Source organism: Hypanus sabinus, chromosome 3 (genome assembly GCF_030144855.1).
Source record: "Hypanus sabinus isolate sHypSab1 chromosome 3, sHypSab1.hap1, whole genome shotgun sequence".
NCBI classification, from domain to species: domain Eukaryota; kingdom Metazoa; phylum Chordata; class Chondrichthyes; order Myliobatiformes; family Dasyatidae; genus Hypanus; species Hypanus sabinus.
The window spans coordinates 25,671,484-25,697,579 of NC_082708.1; the positions used below are offsets into that span (position 1 = coordinate 25,671,484).

The 26,096-nt window shown below is 43.8% G+C and overlaps 1 protein-coding gene and 1 long non-coding RNA gene across 8 annotated transcripts; one reads left to right on the forward strand and one right to left on the reverse strand.

The window, feature by feature from the left end:
• Nucleotides 1-571: 571 nt before the first annotated feature.
• Nucleotides 572-26,096, reverse strand: LOC132391110 (nucleoside hydrolase-like). Of its 7 annotated transcripts, none has more exons than XM_059963884.1 (7): nucleotides 26,059-26,076; nucleotides 23,797-24,295; nucleotides 22,179-22,369; nucleotides 18,802-18,981; nucleotides 11,014-11,125; nucleotides 5,010-5,146; nucleotides 572-2,857 (listed from the first exon to the last, which is right to left on the reverse strand). In XM_059963884.1, the coding sequence occupies exons 3-7, from the start codon at nucleotides 22,359-22,361 to the stop codon at nucleotides 2,510-2,512; spliced, it is 960 nt and encodes a 319-aa protein (XP_059819867.1). In that variant the 5' UTR covers nucleotides 22,362-22,369; nucleotides 23,797-24,295; nucleotides 26,059-26,076; the 3' UTR covers nucleotides 572-2,509. The 7 variants fall into 7 exon arrangements, with proteins under 7 accessions (XP_059819867.1, XP_059819866.1, XP_059819869.1 ...); XM_059963883.1 differs by lacking the exon at nucleotides 26,059-26,076 and adding an exon at nucleotides 25,793-25,868; XM_059963886.1 differs by lacking the exon at nucleotides 23,797-24,295 and having other exon boundaries at nucleotides 26,059-26,096.
• On the forward strand, nucleotides 5,161-19,584 carry LOC132391111 (uncharacterized). Its single transcript, XR_009511089.1, has 4 exons — nucleotides 5,161-6,577; nucleotides 15,043-15,161; nucleotides 16,982-17,100; nucleotides 19,448-19,584. It is a non-coding gene; the product is annotated as an uncharacterized LOC132391111 (long non-coding RNA).

A 26,096-nucleotide genomic window follows, 5' to 3' on the forward strand; every position in this document is an offset into this window, starting at 1 on the left:
CAGAGATTGGTGAATCTGTGGAATTCATTGCCACAGGCGGCAGTGCAGGACAAATCATTGGGCGTATTTAAAGCAGAAGTTGATAGATTCCAGATCAGTCAGGGCATGAAGGGATATGGGGAGAAGGCAGAGGGTTTGTGCTGAGAGGGAAATGGCAGAGCAACTTGATGGGCCAAATGGCCTAATTCTGCTCATGGATCATTGGGGTAAGACCAGGTAAATACTAACAGAATACAGAATAAAGTGTAAATCTGCAGTGCAGGCCGGCAAAAAGGTACAAGCTAATAATGAAGAAGATTGTTTAAAAATGTTCAAAGCTCCTTACTTATTATCAAAGTAAAAAAACTCAGAACCACACACATAAAATACTGGAGGAACTCAGCAGGCCAGGCAGCATCTATGGAAAAGAGCACTGTCGATGTTTTGGGCTGAGACCCTTCGTCAGGAATGGAGAAAAAAAAGAAACCTTGTGTTTCTTCCTCCCCCCCCCCCCACCCTACCCTCTAACTCCGACTCATCTTCTTTTCTCCAGCGGGAGGAAAATAAATATACAAAAAGCAGTTTAGTTCCATGCTACATTTATTTTCTTTGGATTTAGAAAGTATTTCTGTGCCAGTTACAATATGAGTTCAGTAGAATGCATCACCTTCAGTAAAAGCAAAGTCTATTTTTATAGGTTATAGTTTCCCATTATCAGCATAAATGCAGGTTATTTCCCAATATTGGTCTTCTTGTGGAGATTTAATAGCATGATTTTGAAATTGAAATCTCTGCTCAAAACAATATGTACCTTGAGCTGATTAATCATCTTAATGACAGTGATATGTGTCCTTTATAACATGAAGAAAGTACTGGCCACACAGGGTATAAGATGGACATTAATATCCCAGCAAGGGAGGAAGGAGAGTGAGTGAGTGGAGGGGTTTAGGAAGGGACCTCTAGAGTGCATGGGCCTCACTGTGCTGCAACAGTTTGCGGGGCGGTGCAGGTGACCAAGGTGGAGAATATTGCAGCCTCGAAGGCGGTGAGTGAGGGAAGGACATGTAGATAAAGGTACTGAAACTGAAGAGCTGATGTACCAGTAACCACAAGCTGATAGGGAGACAACATTTGGCAGGAAGTTGCTTCAAAAGAAGCATTTGGCAGGGAGAGGCCCCAGTACCTCCCATGGCACCTGGATCCTCAGCTTCCTCATCAGAAGACCACATTCAATGCAGATCGTTGATAACATCTCCTTGCCGACAGTCAAGGAGATGTTGCATGCTTAGCGAACAGCTCTACTCTCTCTACACTCATGACTGTGTGACTTGGCATAGCTCATATACCAACTATAAATTTGCTGATGTCACCAACGTAGGCAGAATTTCAGATGGTGATGAGGAGGTGCACAGGAGTGAGGCAAAGTGGTGTCGCAAAAACAACCTCACATTCAATATCAGTACATCTAAGGAATTGACTGTGGACATCAGAAAAGGGAAGTCAGAGGAACACACACCAATCCTCATCAAGGGGTCAACAATGGAAAGGGTGAGCAGCTTCAAGTTCCTGGGCATTAACTTCTCAGAGGATCTATCCTGGCACCCACACTTGGATGCAGTCACAAAGAAGGCACACTGGCACCTCTAATTCATTAGGAGTTTGAGGAGATTTGGTATGTCACCAAAAACTTGGTGTACAGATGTACAGTGGACAACATTCTGACTGGTCCCATCATAGCGTGTTATGATGGACAGGATCAGAAGAAGATCCTGCCAGCTCCATCATGGGCACAAACCTCCCCACCAGTGAGGACATCTTCAACAGGTGGTGCCTCAAGTAGGACCCTCACAATCCGGGGTACACCCTCTTCTCATTACTACCATTGGGAAAAAAGTACAGAAGCCTGAAGACCCACACACAGTGTTTTAGGTACAGCTTCTTCCTCTCTACCATCAGATATCTGAACCAGCCATGAACCCATGGACACTACTCACTATTTCTTTTTTGCATTATTTATTAACTTTTGTAACTTGTAGAAATTTTTATGTTTTGCACTGTACTGCTACTGCGAAACAACAGATTTCATGACCTATTCAGTGATTACAGACCTGATTCTGCTTCTTACTTAAGTTAATGGTGACAGGAGTCAGGATGGCAGCCAGTGTGGTATTGGAAGGGTTAACAGTGGAGGTAACAAAATGATTAAATGCAGGCTTTGTTTTCAGAGACAGCAGTGAGATGTGGGGAATGTATGTGACAAGAATGTCATCTCTATTCCATTTTACCCACAGCTTCCTCAGGTAAGTTCTGCACAAATATTTCTCTTTTGCAGAAGGTGATCAAATCTCCACAACAACTACTCAATCTTTTATTTTAATTCTTGTAAGCGTTGAATAAGCCAGCAATTTCACTCAAACTTTTGAGTTATCAACACACCATTAATGCTATAATAAATCAAAAGTCAACATTTGTCAACATAATTACTTGTAAATGCTAGCTTTCTCTACTTTGGTTTGAGATACATTCCACCTTATTTCAGTGCGTTCATCAGCATCTGCTTATACTTTTCCATATCACATTTCAGAAAGATGACAGCCTTGTGTTTAAGCTTCAGGGCATCGAGAGTATCCACAACCATCATGCCTCTGGTCAGTGATCCGTTCAATTCCACCGTAACCCCGTACTGAATGCTTTCTGTCACCACCGAATCATCGATCACGGCAGCCATTGCATAGGAATCACAGGACAAAAAGCCACTTCCAAAATAAAGTTGCTTGCTTCCTTCATCACTTTTGCTAAATTTTACGGTATGCTCAAATATCTTCTTCAGGAACTGAGCCTTTTTACCATCTTGATTCATCAGCTTTTCATAGAAGTCCTGCAGTTAATGAAAACGTAGAATGTAGAACGTACAGCGCAGTACATAACCTTCAGCCCGTGATGTTGTGCTGATCTTTTAATATCAATCCAACCCTTCCTTCCTACATAGCACTCCATGTTTCTATCATTCATGCCTCTTACGTATCTGCCCCTAACATCAGGGCATTCCATACATCTACCACTCTCTATGCAAAAAAAAAATTCCCTCTGACATCCTTGCTATACTTCCCTCCAATCACCTTAAAATTATGCCCCCTTGTATTAGCCATTTCTGCCCTGGGAAAAATTCTGTCTATCCACATGATCTATGCCTCTCATCATCTTGTACTCTATCAAGTCACCTTTCATCCTCCTTCACTCTAGCTCACTCAGCCTTTCCTCATAAGACATTGACATTAGTTGTTGTGTGCTTTTTTTCTCTGTGTTATTTTTTACATATTTCAGTGTAGTTTTTGTACTGTGTCATGTAACACCATGGTCCTGATAAATGTTGTCTCATTTTTACCAGGTACTGTACCAGCAGTTATGGTCAAAATGACAATAAAAGTGATGACTTGACTTCCTTTACTTCATAATCTCCTATGTTCCCTTCCCTGAAGCTTCCATATCGTATAACACACAACCTATCATGTTGTGACAGCTTGCTCATAATTTTTCTTCCACATGCCTATTGAGATTCTGCCCTAACTCCAGGTGGAGCCATCGGGACACCGTCGTGATGGTGTTTTTTTTAGCAGGCTTTCTTGTGTTTACGAGGCCGGGTTGCTGGCTCAACGCTAAACCCAGCATGGATGGAAAGCCGGCTGGATTCAAACTTGGGAGCCTTCACTCCGAAGTCCGGTGCTGATGCCACTAGGCCACCAGCTGGCTTCCTCTTGAAGAAGGTACTTCTATATTCATGTAGACAGGGTGTTTCAGGGTTTAGACTCTTGCAACATATTACGGAATTAGGATGATGTGTGACTTAGAGGAGAAATTGTGTTTTCATGGGCCAGCTGCCTTTGTTCTTCTTGACATCCATCTTCATTAATGTATGAGGAGTGAGGAGCATTTGATGGCCCTAGAACTGAACTTGCTGGAGCTTAGAAGAATGAGGTGGGAATGTCATTGAAATCTCTCAAATATTGAAAGGCCTAGACAGAATGGACATGAAGAGTATGCTTTTGTAAGACATAAGACATAGGAGCAGAATTAGGCCATTTGGCCCATCAAGTCTGTTCTGCCATTCAATCATGCCTAATCCTTTCCCCCACTCCTCAGCTCCACTCCCAGCCTTCTTGCCCCTAACCTTGATGCCATGTCCAATCAAGAGCCTATCTAGCTCTGCCTTAAATACACCCAACAACCTAGCCTCTACAGCTGCCTGTGGTAACAAGTTTCACAAATTCACCACCATCTGGAAGAAAAAATTCTCCACATCTGTTTTAAGTGGACTCTCCTCTATCCTAAGACTGTGCTCTCTTGTCCTAGGCTCCCCACCATGGGAAACATCCTTTCTACATCTACTCTGTCCAGGCTTTTCAACGTTGGAAAGGTTTCAAAGAGATCCCCTCTCATCTTTCAAAATTCCAGTGAGTACAGACTCAGAGCCTTTAAATGTTCCTCATATGATAACCTTTCATTCCTGGAATCATCCTTGTGAACCCTCTCCAATGCCAGCACATCTTTTCTAAGATGAGGAGCCCAACTGTTCACAATACTCAAGCTGAGGCCTCACCATTGCCTTATAAAGCCCCAGCATCATATCCCTGCTCTCGTGTTCTAGAATGCTAACATTGCATATGCCTTCCTCACCACTGACTCTATCTATAAGTTAACCATTAAAGTGTTCTGCACAAGGGCTCCCAAGTCACTTTGTATCTCAGATTTTTGGATGTTCACTCCATTTAGAAAATAGTCCGCACATTTATTTCTACTATGTAAGTGCATGACCGTGCATTTTCCAACATTGTATTTCATTTGCCACTTTCTGGCCCATTCTTCTAATCTGTCAAGTGCATGAAGCATGTGATAAATAAATCTGATTGTGAACCTGAATCAAACTTGCTTGCAGTCACGGCGAGCTTCTAACTCAGTCCCTGGGTCAGTAACCTTGCCTCTGGAAAACACAAGCAGTAAGCTTCCCTGCCCCAAATGCCACAGCAACTCACCCAGGGCAGGACGTGGCGAAGGCAGTATTCCCAGGTCGCAATGTAAGTGGGACAAGTAAAGTGGCTCAGGACAATAGAGGCTGCCTCTGCATCTGAGTTAAAGTTAAACTCACTGCAGACATTCATGTTCCCTTTGGCTGAAAATAAAGCAATAGAATTCATACTTAAATATAAATTATTGACATAACACACCATTATTGATTTTTTAAAATCAATTTTCAGGATCTGGCAAAGTTGGCTGTCCTTCTCCAACAACTAAGCCACAAAGAAGGGCCTTTATCAACTCCTCCCGCCACTGATGATTCGTTGATTTCAGTTTCAGAGGCCAGGAGAGTGAACACGTGGACAGCATCTGGCCCAGACGGATGCCTCTCTTCTGGGGAAGGTACGGTCAGTACAAAAGGGATGGGTTACACCTGAACCCGAGGGGGGTAAATATCCTTGCAGACAGGGTTGCTAGAGCTGTTCAGGAGGATTTAAACTAACTTGGCAATAATAGGCTTGAGGATAAGGTGGTTGGATTACAAACAGAGACATTATGTAGAGAGAGTGCTAGTAAAGAGAGGCTGACAATAGGGCAAAATTGCAGTCAGCAGGATGAGTTACAACGTAAAAGGTGGACAAAATTGAAAAGGGTGAGCAATACAGGACTTAAGGTGTTATGTTTGAATGCATGCAGTATTCAGAATAAGGTAAATGAACTTGTAGCACAGTTACAGATTGGCATTGTGGGTATCACTAGATTTCTGACTGAAAGAAGATTACAGCGGGGAGCTCATTGTCCAAAGGTATATGTTGTATCAAATGGACAGGCAGGTAGGCAGAGGGGATGGAGTGGCTCTGTTGGTAAAAAAATGAAATCGAATCACTAGAAGGAGGTGACATTGGATCAGGTGTTGAATTGTGGGCAGGGCTAAGGAAATGCAAGGGTAAAAAGACTTGTTGGGAATTATATACAGACCCCAAAACAGTAGTAAAGATGTGGTGTACAAATTACAACATGAGATAGAAAATGCATGCCAAAAAGACAATGTTACAATAGTCATGGGAGAGTTTTAATATGCAGGTAGATTGGGAAAATCAGATTGGTGCTGGAATTTCCAGAATGCCTATGAGATGACTTTTTAGAGCAGCTTGTGGTTGAGCCCACTAGGGTTTCAGCTATTCTGGATTGTGTATTGTGTAATGAACTGGAATTCATTAGAGCACTGAAGGTAAAGAAACCCTAAGGGGCAAATGATCATAATATGATTGAATTCACCCTGCAATTTGAGAAGGAGAAACCAAGGTCAGATGTATCAGTATTACAGTGTAGTAAAGAGAACTACAGAGGCATGAGAGAGGAGTTGGCCAAAACTGATTGAAAAGAAACACCAGCAGGGATGACCAGCTGTGGCTGGTACTTCTGGGAACAACTTGGAAGCACAGAATGTATACATCCCAAAGAGGAAGAAGTATTCTAAAGGCAGGAATATACAACCTTGGATGACAAGAGAAGTCAAAGCCAACATAAAAGCCAAGGAGAGGGCATATAATAGAGCCAACAGTAGTGGGAGCTTTTACAGAAGGTAAGTAAAAAATTCATAAAGAAGGAAAAGATTGAATACAAAGGTAAGCTAGCCAATAATATTAAAGAGGATACCAAAAGTTTCTTCAAGTATATGAAGTGTAAAAGATAGGTGACAGTAGATATCAGACCACTGGAAAATAATCCTGGAGAGGTTAGTAATGGTGGACAAGGAAATAGTAGATGAAATGAATAATATTTTGCATCAGTCTTCACTGCATAAGACACTAGCAATATGCAGCTGTCACAAGTGTCAGGGGCAGAAGTGTGTGAAGTTATTAGGGAGATGGTTCTTGAGAAACTGAAAGATCTGAAGGTAGATACATCACCTGGACCAGATGGTGTATATCCCAGATTCCGAAGAAGTGGCTGAAGAGATTGTGGGGGCATTTGTAACGATCTTTTACGAATCAATTGGTGGCATGGTTCCGGAGGAATGTAAAATTGCAAATGTCACTCCCTCGTCAAGGAGGAGGACAAGCAGAAGAAAGCTAGTCTGACCTCAGTGGTTGGGAAGATGTTGGAGTCAATTGCTAAGGATGGGGTTTCAGGGTACTTGGAGGCACATGTTAAAACAGGCCATAGTCAGCATGTTTTCCTTTAGGGAAAATCTTGCCTGACAAACCTGGTGGAATTCTTTGAAGAAGTAACAAGCAGGACAGACAAAGGAGAATCAGTGGATGTTGTGTACTTGGGACTTTCAGAGGCCTTTGACAAGGAGCCACACATGAGGCTGCTTTACAAGTTAAGAGACCATGGTATCACAGGAAAGATATTACCATGGATAAAGCATTGCTGATTGGCAAGAGGCAAAACGTGGGAATAAAGGGAAACTTTTCTGGTTGACTGATGATGACTGGTGGTGCTCTAAAGGAATCTCTTGGGGCCACTTCTTTTTACGTTCTATGTCAATGACCTGGATGACAGAATTGATGGCTTTGAGGTGAAAAGGTTATTGAAATGCAGAAGTCAGGAAATGGCTACAAGAAAATTTCCAAGAGTATCTCTTGGAGCACAGTTAAGTCAATCATCAAGAAATGGAAAGAATATGGCACAGCTGTAAATCTGCCTAGAGTAGGCTGTCCTCAAAAACTGAGTGACTGTGCAAGAAGGGGACTAGTGAGGGAGGCCACCAAGGGACTTATGACAAATATGGAGGAGTTAAAAGTCTCTCCCGTTTCAGCCACTGAGATGGGAGAGACTGCACAAACAACAACTGTTGCCCAGGTGCTTCACCAGTTACAGATTTATGGGAAAGTGGCAAAGAGAAAGCCACTGTTGAAAAAAATGCACATGAAATCTCAGCTAGAGTTTGCCAGAAGGCATGTGGGAGACTTTGAAGTCAGCTGGAAGAAGGTTCTATAGTCTGATGAAACTAAAATTGAGTTTTTGCCATCAGGCGCCACTATGTTTGGCAGAAGCCAAACACTTCACTCCATCCCTACATGAAGCACGGTGTTGGCTGTTTCACGCTGTGGGGACGCTTCACTGCAGCAGGCCCTGGAAGGCTTGTGAAGGTGGAGGATAAAATGAATGCAGCAAATTACAGGGAAATCCTAGCGGAAAACTCGATCAGCCTGCAAGCGAACTGTGACTTGGGAGAAGATCTATTTTCCAGCAGGATGACTCCAAGCATAAGCCAAAACTAATGCCAAAGTGGATTAATGGTCAGTTACTTAAGAGTGTGGATGAACAAGGGGACCTTGGGGTTCAAATCCATACATCCCTCAAGGTCACTGCACAGGTTGATAGGGTAGTTAATAAGGCCTATGAGATGCTAGGCTTCATTAACAGGGGGATTGAGTTCAAGAGTAGAGAGGTCATGTTGCAACTCTATAAATCTCTGGTGAGACCACACTTGTTTAATTCTGGTCACCTCATTATAGGAAGGATGTGGAAGCTATGGAGAGGGTGCAGAGGAGATTTACCAGGATGTTGCCTTGATTGGAGTACAAGTCATATGAAACAAGGTTAGCAGAGCTGGGACTTTTCTCTTTGGAGCATAGAAGAATGAGAGGGGACTTGATAGAGGTCTACAAGATTATGAGAGGCATAGATAGGGTGGATAGTCAGTATCTGTTTCCCAGGGCACCAATAGCAAACACCAGAGGGTATATGTACAAAATTAAGGGAGGGAAGTTTAGGGGAGACATCAGGGGTAAGTTTTTTTACACAGAGGGTTATGAGTGCCTGGAATGACTTGCCAGGGATGGTGGTGGAGGCTAAAACATTAGGGGTATTTAAGAGCCTCTTGGACAGGCACATGGATGAAAAAAAATGAGGTAGTGTGGGTTTAGTACTTCTTTTTAAGGATTATATGGGTCCGCACAACATGGAGGACTGAAGGGCCTGTACTGTGCTGTAGTGTTCTATGGTAAATCTACATAGGAATGGCTTAAAAACAACAAAGGAGTCCTGAAGTGGCCAAGTCAGAGTCCAGACCTCAATCCAATTGAGAACTTGTGGCTGGACTTGAAAAGGGCTGTTCACACATGACTCCCATACAATCTGACAGAGCTTGAGCAGTTTTGTAAAGAAAAGGGAAAATTTGCAGTGTCCTGATGTCCAAAGCTGACAGAGACCTATCCACACAGACTCAAGCCTATAATTGCTGCCAAAGGTGCATTTACTAAATACTGACTGGAAGGGGTGAGTAATTATTCGATCAATTATTTTGTGTTTTATATTTGTAATTACTTTAGATCACTTTGTAAAGATCAGTTTTCACTTTGACATGAAAGAGACTTTTCCTGTTGATCAGTGTCAAAAAGCCAAATTAAGTCCACATGATTCAATGTTGTAAACAGAATAAAACATGAACATTTTCAAGCGGGTTAATATTTTTATGGGCACTGTGCCTTTGAGATTGCCTGGGGAAATAGTTGCAATCTGTTGTGCAAAAGGTGTAAAACTGCAGTAGTGGAGTGAAAGTTTAGTCTGGTCAACATAGGCCAATCAACTGGAATTTTCCTGCATGATATTGAGCTTTTCAAAAGTTGTTGGTGCTGTATTCATCCAAACAAGTGGAAAATATTGTCTCCTGCTCAGGATATGTGCCTTATTGATGGGGGAGAGACTTTGGTGCTTCAGGAGGCAAGTCACATCAGATTCAGGTTTATTATTACTGATTTATGCTGTGAGATTTGTTGTTTTGAGGCAACAGTGCAGTGCAAAATATGAAAAGTTACCATAAGATAAAATAAAATAAACAGTGCAAAAGAGGAACAGTGAGCTCGTTTTCATGGGTTCAGAAATCTGATGGCAGAAGGGAAGAAGCTGTCCATAAAGCAAACATAAAATCAAATTTGAAGGCAAAATACAGGGTAAATGGCAGGATTTTTGGCAGGGTGTAGGAACAGTGATCCTGGGGTCCATATCCATAGATCCCTCAGAGTTGCTATGCAAGTTGATAGGGTTGATATGAAGGCCAACACACCGCACAAGAGCTATAAGATAATGTTGCAACTCTATCAAATCCTGGTTAGACCACTTGGAATATTGTGCTTGGTTCTAGTCACAAGGGTGTGGAAGCTTTAGAAAGGGCGCAGACGAGATTTACCAGGATGTACCTGGACTAGAAAGCATGTCTTTATGGAGATAGGTTGTATGAGCTAGGGGTTTTTTTCTTTGGAGCAGAGGAGGATGAGAGATGACTTGATAGAGGTGTATAAAATGATGAGGCATAGATGGAGTGGATAACCAAGACTTTTTTCCCAGGGCAAATATGGTGAATAGAAGTGGCATGATTTAAAGGTGATTAGTGGAGAGTAAAAGGGGGACGTCAGAATTAAGTTCTTTACACATGATGATGGTGATGATGAGAGGCCGGCGTCGGGCGCCTTCATGCCTTACAAGGCGCGGAACAAAAGACTGTGTGGCGCGCCACTCCTCACACAGACACTTCACAGTATTTTTCTTCATTTTTACGAGGTCGAGTTGCGAGCTCAACACTCAACCTGGCATGGATGGAAAGCGTACTCGGGAATGGCCCGAATGGATTCCAGCCCTGGAACCTCTGTTCCGGAGTCTGGCGCTGATGTCACTGTGCCACCAGCTGACTTCTTTACATAGGTTGCTTCAAACGCCCTGCCAGAGGTGGTGGTACAGGCAGATATTTTAGGGGTATTTGAGAAGCTCTGAGATAGGTGCATGGATAATACGAAAATGGAGGGTTATGTAGGTGGGAAAGGTTAAATTGGTCTTAGAGTAGGTTAACAGGTTGGCACCACACTATGGGCCAAAGGGCATGTACTATGCTGCAGTCTTCTGTGTTCAATATTCTAGGAATGTTAATGGGGTCTGAAGTGAGAATGTTGAAAGTGCTTGTTGTCTGAAGTTGCTGAATGCAGAAAGCTGTAATGTTCCAGTTGGAAGGTGAGCAGTTGATTTAAGTCAGTGTTCCCTCAGAGAGAGCAGTAATCAGGCTACACGACATACCTTCCATGTTTCCCCCCATGATGTGCAAACTCTTCAGCTTTGTGGGAAAAGTGGGATCCATTTTGGCAGCCAGGGCAACGTTGGTCAGGGGTCCAACAGCAACAAGACTGACCTACAAGAAGGGAAGAACATAAGAACATTATAGCACAGTACAGGACCTTCAGCTGATGATATTGTGCCAACATTATAGCCTACTCTAAGGTCAATCTAACCCTTCCCTCCCACATATTCTCCCTTTTATCTATCACCCGTGTGCCTAACAAAGAGTCTCTTAGATGGCTCTAATTACCTGCCTCTACCAGCATATTCCATACACCAGCCAATCTCCGTGTAAAAAAAAAAAGTACCTCTGACATCCCCTATACTCCTTTAAGCACCTTAAAATTATGCCCCCTTGTATTAGCCATTTCCACTCTAGGAAAATTCTCTGGCTGTTCATTCGATCTACACCTCTTATCATTTTTACATCTCTGTGAAGTCATCTCTCATTCTCCTTGGTTACAAAGAGAAAATCACTAGTTCACTCAACCTATCTAATAACATGCTCTCCAATCCATTCAGCATCCTGGTTAAATCTCACTGCACACTCCCTAAAGCTTCCACAGCCTTCCCGTAATGAGGCAACCAGACCTGAACACACTATTTATTCCAAGTATGGTCTAAACCAGGTTTTCATAGAGCTACAACATTACCTCATGGCTCTTAAACCCAAAACCCCAACCAGTGAGGGCCTACACACTATGTGGGCCGAAGATCTCTCTGCTCCTCTACATTGCCAAGAACCCTGTATTCTGCTGAAGTGAAATAGTGTTGTAGCAGCTAAATATGTATTGTTTCTATCCTTTTATGGAGAATGAATTTACCATTGGAATAAAAATCTGCCAGAATATTTGAAAACATTTCCAACATATTGCAGCACCTTAACAACCATTATTATTTGTCACAATTTAATCTACTCAGTTAATGCAAAAATCTGTTGTTAAATATAACTCCAGTATCAAAACAATAATTTACCTGCATCTTGTCAGCTCACCTCTAGTTTCGGAATTTTTTTTTCCTAAAGAAGTATGGCTATAATGAGTTTGTGGTGGCCATAAACAGAAGCATCACTATGTATAGATTCTCTCAGTCACTCTCTTCCATTTGCTGGCTTCACTAAGCCCAAGATTGAACAAGTGAACCTGCTCAGCACTCCCACCTTTGCTTAGCTTAACCCAGCCCACTGTTGTGGCTCTTGTCAAGGTAAGGCAAGTGGAAATATTTTGTTCACACCTGCAGAAGATGCTTGGACTTAGACAGCAGCCATCAAATCCATCCTGCCCATCTCCCAAACATCTGTACGTATGTATGAGGTGTACATACAAAAGGTCGGGGTGTTTGTAGCTTGGGGAGAACTTGTTTCCGCAGGTCAACTCTTTCATTAGTGCTGATCTCTAGTGCTTGCTGCATGGAAGACAAGCTGGATTGTCTTCGTCTGCAACTGCGGGAGATGAGGAACTGCTGCATCCTTGTTCCTACAGAAACATGGCTCCAGAACAACATCCCATGCACCATCAAATCTTCAGGCCATGCCACCAGGGATTTATGCAACTATTATTTTGTGACTGCATGTGCTGTGTGTGAATGTATATACTGTGTTTTACACATTGGCTCCAGAGGAAAGCTGTTTCATTTAGCTGTGTACGGCTGAATGACAAATAATTGGAGAGGGATAGGAACAGACAAGTTAGGGAAACGTTTAATTGCAATAAGGGGAACTGTGAGGCTATCAGGCAGGAACTTGGCAGCATAAATTGGAAACAGATGTTCTCAGGGAAACATACAGAAGAAATGTGGCAAAAGTCCAGGGGATATTTGTGTGGTGTTCTGAGTAGGTACATTCCGATGAGACATGTAAAGGATGGTAGAGTACAAGATCTGTGGTGCACAAAGGCTGTTGTAAATCTAGCCAATAAGAAAAGAAGATCTTACGAAAGGTTCAAAAAACTAGATAATGATAAGAATCTAGAAGATTATAAGGCTAGAAGGAAGGAGCTTAAGAATGAAATTAGGAGAGCCAGAAGGGGCTATGAGAAGGCCTTGGCGGGCAGGATTAAGGAAAACCCCAAGGCTTTCTACAAGTATGTAAAGAGCAAGAGGATAAGACGTGAGAGAATAGGACCAATCAAGTGTGACAATGGAAAAGCATGTATGGAACCAGAGGAAATAGCAGAGGTACTTAATGAATAGTTTGCTTCAGTATTCACTACAGAAAAGGATCTTGGCAATTGTAGGGGTGACTTACAGTGGACTGAAAAGCTTGAGAATGTAAATATTAAGAAAGAGGATGTGCTGGAGCTTTTGGATAAGTCACTGGGACTGGACAGGATGTACTCCAGGCTACTATGGGAAGTGACGGAGGAGATTGCTAAGCCTCTGGTGATGATTTTCGCATCATCAACGAGGGCGAGAGAAGTTCCAGAGGATTGGAGGGTTGCGGATGTTGTTCCCTTATTCAAGAAAGGGAGTAGAGATAGCTTCGGGAATTATAGGCCAGTGAGTCTTACTTCAGTGGTTGGTGAGTTGATGGAGAAGATCCTGAGAGACAGGATTTATGAACATTTGGAGAGGCATATTATGATTAGGAATAGTCAGTATGGCTTTGTCAAAGGTAGGATGTGACTAAACACATTGATGAAGATAGAGCCGTAGATGTAGTGTATATGAGTTTCAGCAAGGCATTTCATAAGGTACCCCATGCAAGGCTTATTGAGAAAGTAAGGAAGCATAGGATCCAAGGTTTTATGGATCTAGAACTGACTCGCCCACAGAAGGCAAAGAACGGCTGTAGACGAGTCATATTCTGCATGAAGGTCAATGACAAGTGGTGTGCCTCAGGGATCTGTTCTGGGACTCTGGATGAGGAAGTGCAGGGATGGGTTAGTAAATTTGCTGATGAGACAAAGGTTGGAGGTGTGGATAGTGTGGAGGGCTGTCAGAGGTTACAACGGGACATTGATAGGACGCAAAACTGGGCTGAGAAGTGGCAGATGGAGTTCAGCACAGATAAGTGTGAGGTGGTTCATTTTGGTAGGTCAAATATGATGACAGAATATAGCATTAATGGTAAGACTCTTGGCAGTGTGGAGGATCAGGGGAATCTTGGGCTCCGAGTCCATAGGACACTCAAAGCTGCTATGCAGGTTGACTCTATGGTTAAGAAGGCATCTGGTGCATTGGCCTTCATCAACCGTGAGATTGAGTTTAAGAGCCAAGAGGTAATGTTGCAGCTATATAGGACCCTGGTCAGACCCCACTTGGAGTACTGTGCTCAGTTCTGGTCGCCTCACTACAGGAAGGACGTGGAAATCATAGAAGAGGTGCAGAGGAGATTTACAAGGATGTTGCCTGGATTGGGGAGCATGCCTTATGAGAATGGGTTGAGTGAACTCGGCCTTTTCACCTTGGAGCAACGAAGGGTGAGAGGGAACCTTACAGAGGTGTACAAGATGATGAGAGGCATTCATTGTGTAGATAGTCAGAGGCTTTTTCCCAGGGTTGAAATGGCTAGCATGAGAGGGCATAGTTTTAAGGTGCTTGGAAGTAGGTACAGAGAAGATGTCAGGGGTAAGTTTTTTTACGTAGAGAGTGGTGAATGTGTGGAATGGGCTGCCGGTGGCAGTGGTGGAGGTGGAAATAATAGGGTCTTTTCAGAGACGCTTGAAAAAGCTTAGAAAAATAGAGGGCTATGAGTAAGCCGAGGTAATTCTAAGGTAAGGACCTGTTCGACACAGCTGTGTGGCAGAAGGCCCTGTATTGTGCTGTGGGTTTTCTATGTTTTCTTTGTTTCTAGTATCTACTATGAAATATACATTACATATTTAGAACATGCCAGTTTAAAAATGTTTAGCAAATAATTGTTCTGCGATATTTTCAAATGGATGTTTGGCTACTATCGTTTCACTGGTATGGTAAACATGTAAATCTTTAACAAATTCACTGTTGCTTGAATAGTAATTAAATAGTTTCTGCTTGTTTGCATTCAAATAGCATGCAGTGAGTTGATCACTCCCTCCTTGGACCGGAAGCCAAATAGTTTTGTTGCAGTAAGCGTGACAACCCCTCCGCAAGCTTTCTGGACAAAGCACGTACAAACTGAGATAATAGAGGTAAGTTTCCCCCAATAAATCATGGAAGGCAAAACCACTAAGCTTCGATTGGTATCATACAATTCACTGATTCCCCATGTAAACCAAGGCAAAATTTGTCTGTGGCTTCTGTTGTGTTCCTGAACTTGAGTTTCTGATCCGTCAATTCATTTTCCACTAATCTGCTCCCAAATGTCTCCTGGGATCCTCATGTTTGCTGATATTTTGAACTGTACTGTGGACATTCATCCCAAAACACAGCTGCCTGTAACAACTTTCTGACTGTTAAATTGCCTCTGATCATCAGAGATATTTAAAAGCTATTGAGATAGATTAAGTAAGACAACAAAGAATTACTCAAAAATATTGTTAATTAAATAGGCAATAAAACATTTCAGCAATTAAGTATAAAATAAGCAAATAATTGATTTGAGGTTGGCATTCTTATGATAAAGTGCTGATGGACTCTGAGCCTAGCAATGGTATGGACAGTTGAATACACTGCATTAGACCTTCAGGACATCTTGGACCTCTGTTTAGCTACACATACAAGAGAATTTAAGAGTTTTTGAAGAACAAGTGGTTGTTCGCAAACCATTCCCCTTAAATACATCATGTTTCATGTTGTCATCAATTACTGTCTTTAAGAAATTAGATCTGAATTCTTGAATTTTGAGATGGCCTCTTTTACAAATTATTCCTAGTTTTGAACGCAATGAACATCTATTTCTACCCCTTCCATCTCCTTTCAAAATATTAAAGATGAACTTCCACCTTTGAAAGAAGCCAAAAAATTTATCTTCCTGATTATTTCAGCTTCTCCATTCTGGTGTCATCTATTTTTTTAAATATCCTTAAGAATTTGCATTTTTTTAGCCATTTTTCCCCCACTTGAACATGATTTTTTTAAATTTGTTTATCTCCATGAGATATTTTGAAATATCAGAGAGATCTTGGGATCCGAGTCCTTAGGACACTCAAAGCTGCTATGCAAGTTGACTCTATGGTTAAGAAGGCATCCGGTGCATTGGCCTTCATCAACCATGAGATTGAGTTTAAGAGCCAAGAGGTAATGTTGCAGCTATATAGGACCCTGGTCAGACCCCACTTGGAGTACTGTGCTCAGTTCTGGTCGCCTCACTACAGGAAGGACGTGGAAATCATAGAAGAGGTGCAGAGGAGATTTACAAGGATGTTGCCTGGATTGGGGAGCATGCCTTATGAGAATGGGTTGAGTGAACTCGGCCTTTTCACCTTGGAGCAACGAAGGGTGAGAGGGAACCTTACAGAGGTGTACAAGATGATGAGAGGCATTCATTGTGTAGATAGTCAGAGGCTTTTTCCCAGGGTTGAAATGGCTAGCATGAGAGGGCATAGTTTTAAGGTGCTTGGAAGTAGGTACAGAGAAGATGTCAGGGGTAAGTTTTTTTACGTAGAGAGTGGTGAATGCGTGGAATGGGCTGCCGGTGGCAGTGGTGGAGGTGGAAATAATAGGGTCTTTTCAGAGACGCTTGAAAAAGCTTAGAAAAATAGAGGGCTATGAGTAAGCCGAGGTAATTCTAAGGTAAGGACCTGTTCGACACAGCTGTGTGGCAGAAGGCCCTGTATTGTGCTGTGGGTTTTCTATGTTTTCTTTGTTTCTAGTATCTACTATGAAATATACATTACATATTTAGAACATGCCAGTTTAAAAACGTTTAGCAAATAATTGTTCTGCGATATTTTCAAATGGATGTTTGGCTACTATCGTTTCACTAGTATGGTAAACATGTAAATCTTTAACAAATTCACTGTTGCTTGAATAGTAATTAAATAGTTTCTGCTTGTTTGCATTCAAATAGCATGCAGTGAGTTGATCACTCCCTCCTTGGACCGGAAGCCAAATAGTTTTGTTGCAGTAAGCGTGACAACCCCTCCGCAAGCTTTCTGGACAAAGCACGTACAAACTGAGATAATAGAGGTAAGTTTCCCCCAATAAATCATGGAAGGCAAAGCCACTAAGCTTCGATTGGTATCATACAATTCACTGATTCCCCATGTAAACCAAGGCAAAATTTGTCTGTGGCTTCTGTTGTGTTCCTGAACTTGAGTTTCTGATCCGTCAATTCATTTTCCACTAATCTGCTCCCAAATGTCTCCCGGGATCCTCATGTTTGCTGATATTTTGAACTGTACTGTGGACATTCATCCCAAAACACAGCTGCCTGTAACAACTTTCTGACTGTTAAATTGCCTCTGATCATCAGAGATATTTAAAAGCTATTGAGATAGATTAAGTAAGACAACAAAGAATTACTCAAAAACATTGTTAATTAAATAGGCAATAAAACATGATTCAGCAATTATGTATAAAATAAGCAAATAATTGATTTGAGGTTGGCATTCTTATGATAAAGTGCTGATGGACTCTGAGCCTAGCAATGGTATGGACAGTTGAATACACTGCATTAGACCTTCAGGACATCTTGGACCTCTGTTTAGCTACACATACAAGAGAATTTAAGAGTTTTTGAAGAACAAGTGGTTGTTCGCAAACCATTCCCCTTAAATACATCATGTTTCATGTTGTCATCAATTACTGTCTTTAAGAAATTAGATCTGAATTCTTGAATTTTGAGATGGCCTCTTTTACAAATTATTCCTAGTTTTGAACGCAATGAACATCTATTTCTACCCTTTCCATCTCCTTTCAAAATATTAAAGATGAACTTTCACCTTTGAAAGAAGCCACAAAATTTTATCTTCCTGATTATTTCAGCTTCTCCATTCTGGAGTCATCTATTTTTTTAAATATCCTTAAGAATTTGCACTTTTTTAGCCATTTTTCCCCCACTTGAACATGATTTTTATAAATTTGTTTATTTCCATGAGATATTTTGAAATATCAGAGAGATCTTGGGGTCCGAGTCCTTAGGACACTCAAAGCTGCTATGCAGGTTGACTCTGTGGTTAAGAAGGCATCCGGTGCATTGGCCTTCATCAACCATGAGATTGAGTTTAAGAGCCAAGAGGTAATGTTGCAGCTATATAGGACCCTGGTGAGTGCTGTGCTCATTTCTGGTCACCTCACTACAGGAAGGACGTGAAAACCATAGAAAGGATGCAGAGGAAATTGACAAGGATGTCGCCTGGATTGGGGAGCATGCCTTATGAGACTAGGTTGAGTGAACTCGGCCTTTTCTCCTTTGAGCGACGGAGGATGATAGGTGACCTGATAGAGGGGTATAAGATAATAAGAGGCATTGATCGTGTGGATAGTCAGAGGCTTTTTCTCCAGGGCTGAAAAGGCTAGCACGAGAGGGCACAGTTTTAAGGTGCTTGGAAGTAGGTACAGAGGAGATGTCAGGGGTAAGTTTTTTTACGTAGAGAGTGGTGAATGCGTGGAATGGGCTGCCAGTGACGGTGGTGCAGACAGAAACAATAGGGTCTTTTAAGAGACTTCTAGATGGCTACATGGAGCTTAGAAAAATAGAGGGCTATGGGTAAAGCCTAGGTACTTCTAAGGTAGGCACATGTTCGGCAGAGCTTTCTGGGCCAAAGGGTCTGTATTGTTCTGTATGTTTTTCTATGTTTCTAACGTTGAACTTGAACTTGAACCTGTAACTGTACTTGGTATCACTGATTACCAAGGCTTGCTTTCCCGATTATCGGCATAGCTCACCTGACCGGGATGTTCGTTAGCTATCCGTATCATGGCATTCACTGCGTGTTCAGACTTTATGTGTTCCAGGCCTGGAGCGTTGGGGTCCGGAACATCACCCATACCATCCTGCCCATGGTAAGCTGCATCATAATGGGTTACACCGAGGAGAGAGGCGGCTGACCCACGGTAGACGGGAATCTGTGTACACATGGGCAACCATAAGACTATAAGAAATAGGAGCAGAATTAGGCCATTCATCCCATCAGGTCTCTGCCATTCCATCATGATTTATTATCCCTTTCAACACCATTCTCCTTCCTTCCCCCTGTACCCTTCGATGCCCTGACTAATTAGGAGCCCATCAACCTCTGCTTTAAATGTACCCGATGACTTGGCCCCCATAGTTGTTCATGGCAATGAATTCTATAGATTACCACCCTGTGGCTAAAGAATTTCCTTGTCATCTCTGTTCTAAAGGGAATAGAGAAAGACCATTCAGATACACCGCTTGTGCATCCTGTACCTTACTCACTAACAATAATGAAATTTCAAGCAGGTGAAGACTTGCATTATCTTAATCCTACCTCAGTAATGGACCACTAGTGACCATCTCTAGCACTACCATGGACTTGCCTTTGACTTTGTCTTTTTTTGTTGCATTAAGGTTTTCTTCTTGCATAGCAACACACGTGGCATGCCGGAGGACTCAGCATCTATGGAGGGGAATTAACAGTCAACGCCCTGGGCCAGGATCCTTCTTCAGGACTGGAAAGGAATGGGACTAATGGCAAATTAAGAAGAAGAGGGGTGGAGGAGGAGTACAAGCTGGCAGGTGCTAGGGGGAAGGTTCTGTTTGCAGTCTGTATGGTATAATTTTAGCTATAATTTATAGATATTTTTTATTCTGTGTGTTGTCTGTACCTGCAAGCCTATGATGCCCCAAAAGCAAGATTCTCATTGCTCTTTACCTCATCGTGCTTGTACACGTGCCGAGAATTTTTTTTTTCTTCAATGGCATGTAATCAATAGGAGTTGTAAAATGTGGTCTGATTTATAAAATAGCTACTGTCTAGTCCTCTGACTGGTATTCAGCAACATTTCCCTGAGTGAGCCTATCAACAAAAGTCAAGAACTCATCCTCCAGGGGGTGAGTGATACTATTTTCACACTTTGTCAGATGGTTAAGGACCAAGCCCATTGCTACAACTGCCTTCCAAATTTCAAAAGTACCAAGTTCATTAATGTTCAAAGTATGTATACTTTATACAACCTTGAGATTCATCTCCTTACGGGCAGCTACAAAGCAAAGAAACCAAACAGAATCCATTAAAACAAGAGAAGCTAGTGAAAACCCAAAGTGCAGAGAGAGAAAAACTATGCAACCAATAAAAGTAAGCAAACAGCATTCAGACTGAAGTGAGTCCACACTATGATGGTTGCAGGCCACAGCCGAAGCTCAGTGCAGAGACGAGTGAAGCTCCTGGAGCAGCAAGCTGAAGTTCAGTGCAGGGTCGAGTAAAAGTCACAGTGCGACCAGGTGAACTGGCCCGGGCCTCGCCTCACACTAACCTTTTCAATCTGGCCTGGTATGTAAACCATCCTATCACCTTGCTCTTGGATCCAGGCCCCACCACTTTGATATGCTCTCAGGTCAATGCCCGACCACCACAATTTGGGCCATACTCAACTTTTCCAGTTCGGCTGGGCACTTAAATCAATCAAACCTTGGCTGTGTCCCAGGTCCAGGCCCTACCACCTCGACTCTGCATTCCCTCCACACTCCTCACCTCAGTTCTGCTGAATCGAATTGCCTCCAAGTCCACGCTGGCCACCCATGTTCCCTGCTCTCCAGCCTGGACCCTGCCACCTTGATTCAGTTTGTACTCACCACACCGCAACCGTCCTGCACCTTCGAGACCACAGTCCCCACCGCAAACACGCCAGGTTGTACAGGCAGTTCAAAAGCTCAGCTTCAACAGGCAAGTTATTGTTTGCAGTGGTCGCTTACCAGAAAGCATATGATTAATAAAGTATTTAATTGTTTCCTTGTTTTATTTGCCACCACAAGTAGTCACTAAACTTCACCAGTGCCATTTCAACCTGGAAGGCCTCTATTCACTTTGTCAACTACACAAGAGGAAAGGGCAGTGAGAAGTAATTGCTGGGGAAAAAAAATCTAATTCTTTAAATAAAAAGTAGTTCAAAAATAACTACTTACAGCAGAGTTATTATAAGTACATCTCCATAATCCCATAAGACATAGGAAAATTGATCCAATTCTCCTCTCAGCCCCAGTCTCCTGCCTTCTCCCTGTATCCCTTCAGGCCCTGACAAATCAAGAATTTATCAACCACTGCCATAAATATACATAAATACTCGGCCTCCACAGCTGCCTGTGACAAATAATCCCACAGGTTCACCACTCTCTGGCTAAAGAAATTCCTCCTCATCTTCGTTCTAAAAAGATGCCCCTCTTTTCTGAGGCTGTGTCCTCTGGTCTTAGACTCTCCACTATAGGAAAGATCCTCTCCATATCCACTCTATCAAGGTCTTTCACCATTCGATAGTTACAATGAGGTCATCCCTCATTCTTCTGAATTCCAGCGAATACAGTCCCAGAGCCATCAAACACTCTTCATATGACAAGATGCTCAATCCTGGAATAATTTGTGAACTTCCTTTGAACCTTCTCCCATTTCAGCACATCCCTTCTAAGATAAGGGGTCCCAAAACTGCTCACAATACTCCAAGTGAGGCCTCACCAGTGCTTGAAAAAGTCTCAACATTACATCCTTGCTTTTATATTATAGTCCTCTTGAAACGAATGCTAACGTTGCATTTGCCTTCCTCACCACAGACTCAACTTGCAAATTAACCTTTTGGGGATCATGCACAGGGACCTCCAAATCCTTTTGCACCTCAGTTTTTTGCATCTTCTCTCCATTTAGAAAATAGTCAACCCTCTAATTTCTTTTACCAAATTCCATGAGCGCATGTCCTGGCTATACTCATCAATATCTACAACACTAATACCAGAGCAAGGAACTTCAGGCTGGTCAGCCTGGCATCAGTAGTGTGGATGTTAATGAAGGGAATGGTAAATGAGCCATTATTATATTTATTACACCAAATACACATGGTATTGATCAAATCTAGCCTTGCACAGGTTAACCACATTATAATTATAAGCAGGAGAGTGTAAATGGTATCTGGAGGAGCTACTTTAAGAGCAAGGGTTCCCAACCTTTTCTATGCTATAGAGCCTTACTATTAACCGAGGGGTCCGTGGACCCCAAGTTGGGAACTCCTGTTTTAAGAGGTTATAATTTTTTCTTCTTTGATCAGAGTTGTTGTTAAGTACAGAGCCACCGTCCCCAGTTCTCTTCACCACATACCTCCATCCTGTTACACAATTTCAGAACTCGCAGCACGTTCCTGCACACGTTTTCAATGCTCGTGTTTCCGTGAGTACAGGTTATTCCCAGGATTTCAACGTTCGGAGCTGAAAGAGCCAATGTCATTGCCTGGGCGTCATCCACCCCAACGTCAATATCTAAGATCAACAGCTTCTTTTCCATTTGGCAATCTAAAGGTTGGAAAACATAGAGAAGATGAGGCAATGTTTAACAGCACAAGGTGATTAATTTGGAGAAGGAAGACTGAGAATCGGAGCATGAGTGCGGCGGGAGCCAATTTGATTTTTTCTTCTTCTCATCAGAGTTAAGAGAGGCGGGACTGCGCAGGCGTGTGACGGTGGGCAGTGAAGCGCGGAAGATTTAAAAGGAACACAGCTTTATGCAGCGGGCAGTGTCGTTTGAGGGCAGCAGGGTGAGCCGGGAACAGAGTGAAGGCTTAAGGGCTTGGGCTCAATGGGCTTAGGCGGAAACAGGCAAGGCAAGGTAGGTTTATGTTTCAGTTTTTCCTGTTATTTGAGGAAAGGGGAAGTATGAGTGTGAGGGCAGCTTCTTGTTCTCGGTGTCGGATGTGGGAGGTCCTGGAGTCTCCTAGCCTCCCGGATGTCCACATCTGCATCAGGTGCGCCGAGCTGCAGCTCCTGAGGGACCAAGTTAGGGAACTGGAGCTGCAGCTCGATGACCTTCGTCTGGTCAGGGAGAGTGAGGAGTAGATAGAGAGGAGTTACAGGCAGGTAGTCACACCGGGGCCACGGGAGGCAGGCAGGTGGGTCACGGTTAGGAGGAGGAAGGGGAAGAGTCAGGAACTAGAGAGTACCCCTGTGGCTGTCCCCCTTGACAATAAGTACTCCTGTTTGAGTACTGTTGGGGGAGACAGCCTACCTGGGGGAAGCGACATTGGCCGTGCCTCTGGCACAGAGTCCGGCCCTGTAACTCAGAAGGGTAGGGAAAGGAAGAGGAAGGCAGTAGTGATAGGGGACTCTACAGTCAGGGGTTCAGACAGGCGATTCTGTGGACGCAGTCAGGAAACCCGGATGGTAGTTTGCCTCCCTGGTGCCAGGGTCTGGGATGTTTCTGCTTACGTCCAAGATATCCTGAAGCGGGAGGGTGAGGAGCCTGAGGTCATGGTACATAGAGGTACCAATGACATAGGTAGGAAAAAGGAAGAGCTCCTGAAAGGAGACTATACCGAGTTAGGAAGGGGGTTAAGAAGAAGGACCGCAAAGGTAGTAATGTCAGGATTACTGCCCGTGCCACGCGACAGTGAGAGTAGGAATGGAATGAGGTGATTTCACCTGCAAAGATAGAGAGGTCCGTTGGAGTCTGATGGCACTATTTTCGAATGGTTTTATTCATAAAGGGGGGCACAAAAGTCAGGTTAATCCAAACACTCAGAACATATACTTAGGCAAAACTCAATCTAAAGTGCGGGTATAGCAATAATCATCATTAAGAAATAATATCGACTGTTGTCTAGGGGATAATATATTGTCCGTTGGAAATATAAAAGTCACTCAGAAGTCTGCAGGCTTCAGTCTTTTTGGGGAATCGCTGGGTTTCATGTGTTTCAGAGAGAGTGAGGAGAAACGACAAAACTTGCCTGGGTCTTTGACGAAGCAACACCGTTGAATCAGGGGAGCGTTGTTTCCCTGTTATTAGTTCGAAGTCCTTCTCGGTATTATCAGCCACCAGCTCCCCGGGCAGAGAAGTTACGGAGCGCACGTGGCCTTTGACTGGCTTCCAGCTATCACGGGAGCGTTGAGCGATCGAGTCCTTCTGGTGTGTCTCTCTGGGGCACTGCGCTCTGCAGTCCCCTTTTATCTTGACTCGCAGAGTTGTAGATGTCCATCCAAGTAGGGTGATGCAATCCCCACCCCCACATTGCCCGAGGGTGTCCATATCCGAGGTAGCTGTCACATAGCAGGGTCATGCCCTGAGCACAGGTGTCTCTAAGAGCCATGGCCAAAACCATTACATTCTCTCTCATTTGCCTGGGTCCGAGACCCGAATTAATAGTGCTCTTGTGATTCTCCGGAAGGAGGGGGCTGCTCCCGCCCTTCGGCCCCTCAGAGCTGTGGTACCTTCATAACACCTCCCCTCTAAAAAAACGTTTTTTACCAGCGGTTAAAAACGGAGTTGTACAGAGTCTTACAGGATTTTTAATCTAACACAATACCCAAGCTTTTTCTTTTAATTACAGAGCCATACCGTTATACACTTAGTTCAGCATCGCGATAAACAATCCGCTAGCACATTATCACTCCCCTTAATGTGCTGTATCTTAATATCGAATTCCTGCAGCATCAGACTCCAGCTCAACAACCTCCTGTTTTTACTTTCCATATTGGCCAGGAATACCGACGGGTTGTGATCGGATTTCATGGCCGCACCGACCACCGCGGGGGTAGTGTCATGGTACCTTTTCATCACGTTCACATGAACTAACTGGGTCGGCTTTCGCCGAATCACGAAATTCAGCGAGTCTATTTTCTTACGCACTGTATATGGTCCTGGAAACCTCGCCTGAAGGGGATGGGTAACTCCCGGGAAATAGGACCAAAACCTTGTTGCCTACATAAAACTCTCGTTCTCTCGCTCTCGGGTTACACCACTGGCTCAGTTTTCCTGGGATTCTTTAAGGTTTTCCTTTGCCAAGGCGCAGTACTTTATGAATTTCAGAACATAGTCGATCACACTGACTTGAACGGTCGGGCTGGACCGTTTTCTCTCAGGAGGGTTCGAGGGCCCCTGGGCCTGCGACCGAAAACGAGCTCAAACGGACTGAACCCCAGTGAGCACCGGACCGTATCCCTGACGGCAAATAACAGAAGGGGTAAAGCCTCATCCCAGTCTCGAACGTTCTCCTGACAATGAGGAACCTCTCCAACGCCCCTGGGGATTCCGGGTGGTACGCGGAGGCGAGAATTTGTTTGACCCCGAGCTGGGCCATCATCTGCCCCAATGCGTTAGATGTGAAGGTACTCCCCTGATCCGACTGTATCTCCTCAGGCAGCCCCACGGTGGTAAAGAATTTGATGAGGGCCCTCACCACCACAGCGGTCCTGACATCATGGTCATGATGTACTGCCGCCCCCTCGCAGTTTTAGGAAGGGGTCCCACAAAATCCACAATGATTCGGGAGAAAGGCTCCTCGCACGCGGGGATGGGCCTTAGGGGTAACTTGGTTCGGCTTACCCACCATTTGGCAGGTACGACACCTTTAACGATATTCAGTAATCTCTTTTCTCAGGTTTGGCCGATAGAACTCTCTTTGAACCCGATCCACTGTCTTCGTTATTCCCAGATGTCCCTTATGAGCTAATTTCGTCCCGATACGCTTTCGGGACTACTATCTGGTGTCCCACCGCCCAGTCCTCATCGACCGACACCTTGGGGGGGGGGCCCTCCACTTCCTCATCAACACACCCTCCTTCAGGTAGTAACCTTCGGGCTGGGTTTCAACCTCGAAAGAACCAGCTCTCTCAAGGCTATCAGCTCCTCGTCCCTTTCCTGTTCCCGTACAAACTCTCGTCTGGCTAGGGGCAGGTCTGCCTCCCCCTGTTTACTCTCTCCCCCCTCCCTACTCTCCGGTTTACCTTCCTCGAACCCTCGCTGGTACAGAGTCGGTAAAAACGTGTCGGCCAGATTCAGACTGCACTCTCCCTCTCTCTCTCAGCTGTCTTTCTCCACCTGCTGCGAGTGACCGCGCAGGCGGGGTATATCTTCAGATCTGAGGGAGGGGCCTCAATCCTCGCAGGCTGGGTGGGCCCATTTCCCCTCCCGCTCGGTCGTTCCCCAGAAGGACATCCACGCCTTCCCCCGGCAACTCCGGCAGGACCCCCAGCTCCACTGGTCCCGACACCATCTCGGAGGACCCTGTGCCAGGGTACCACTTCGGTC

Coding starts and splice junctions, on each gene's coding strand:
- LOC132391110 (XM_059963886.1), bottom strand. CDS start 22,361: ATGGAAAAGAAGCTGTTGATCTTAGATATTGACGTTGGGGTGGATGAC. Junction 11,126..18,801: donor CTAACGAACATCCCGGTCAG/GTGAGCTATGCC, acceptor CCCTTCTTGTAG/GTCAGTCTTGTTGCTGTTGG. Junction 5,147..11,013: donor CATGGGGGGAAACATGGAAG/GTATGTCGTGTA, acceptor CTTTATTTTCAG/CCAAAGGGAACATGAATGTC.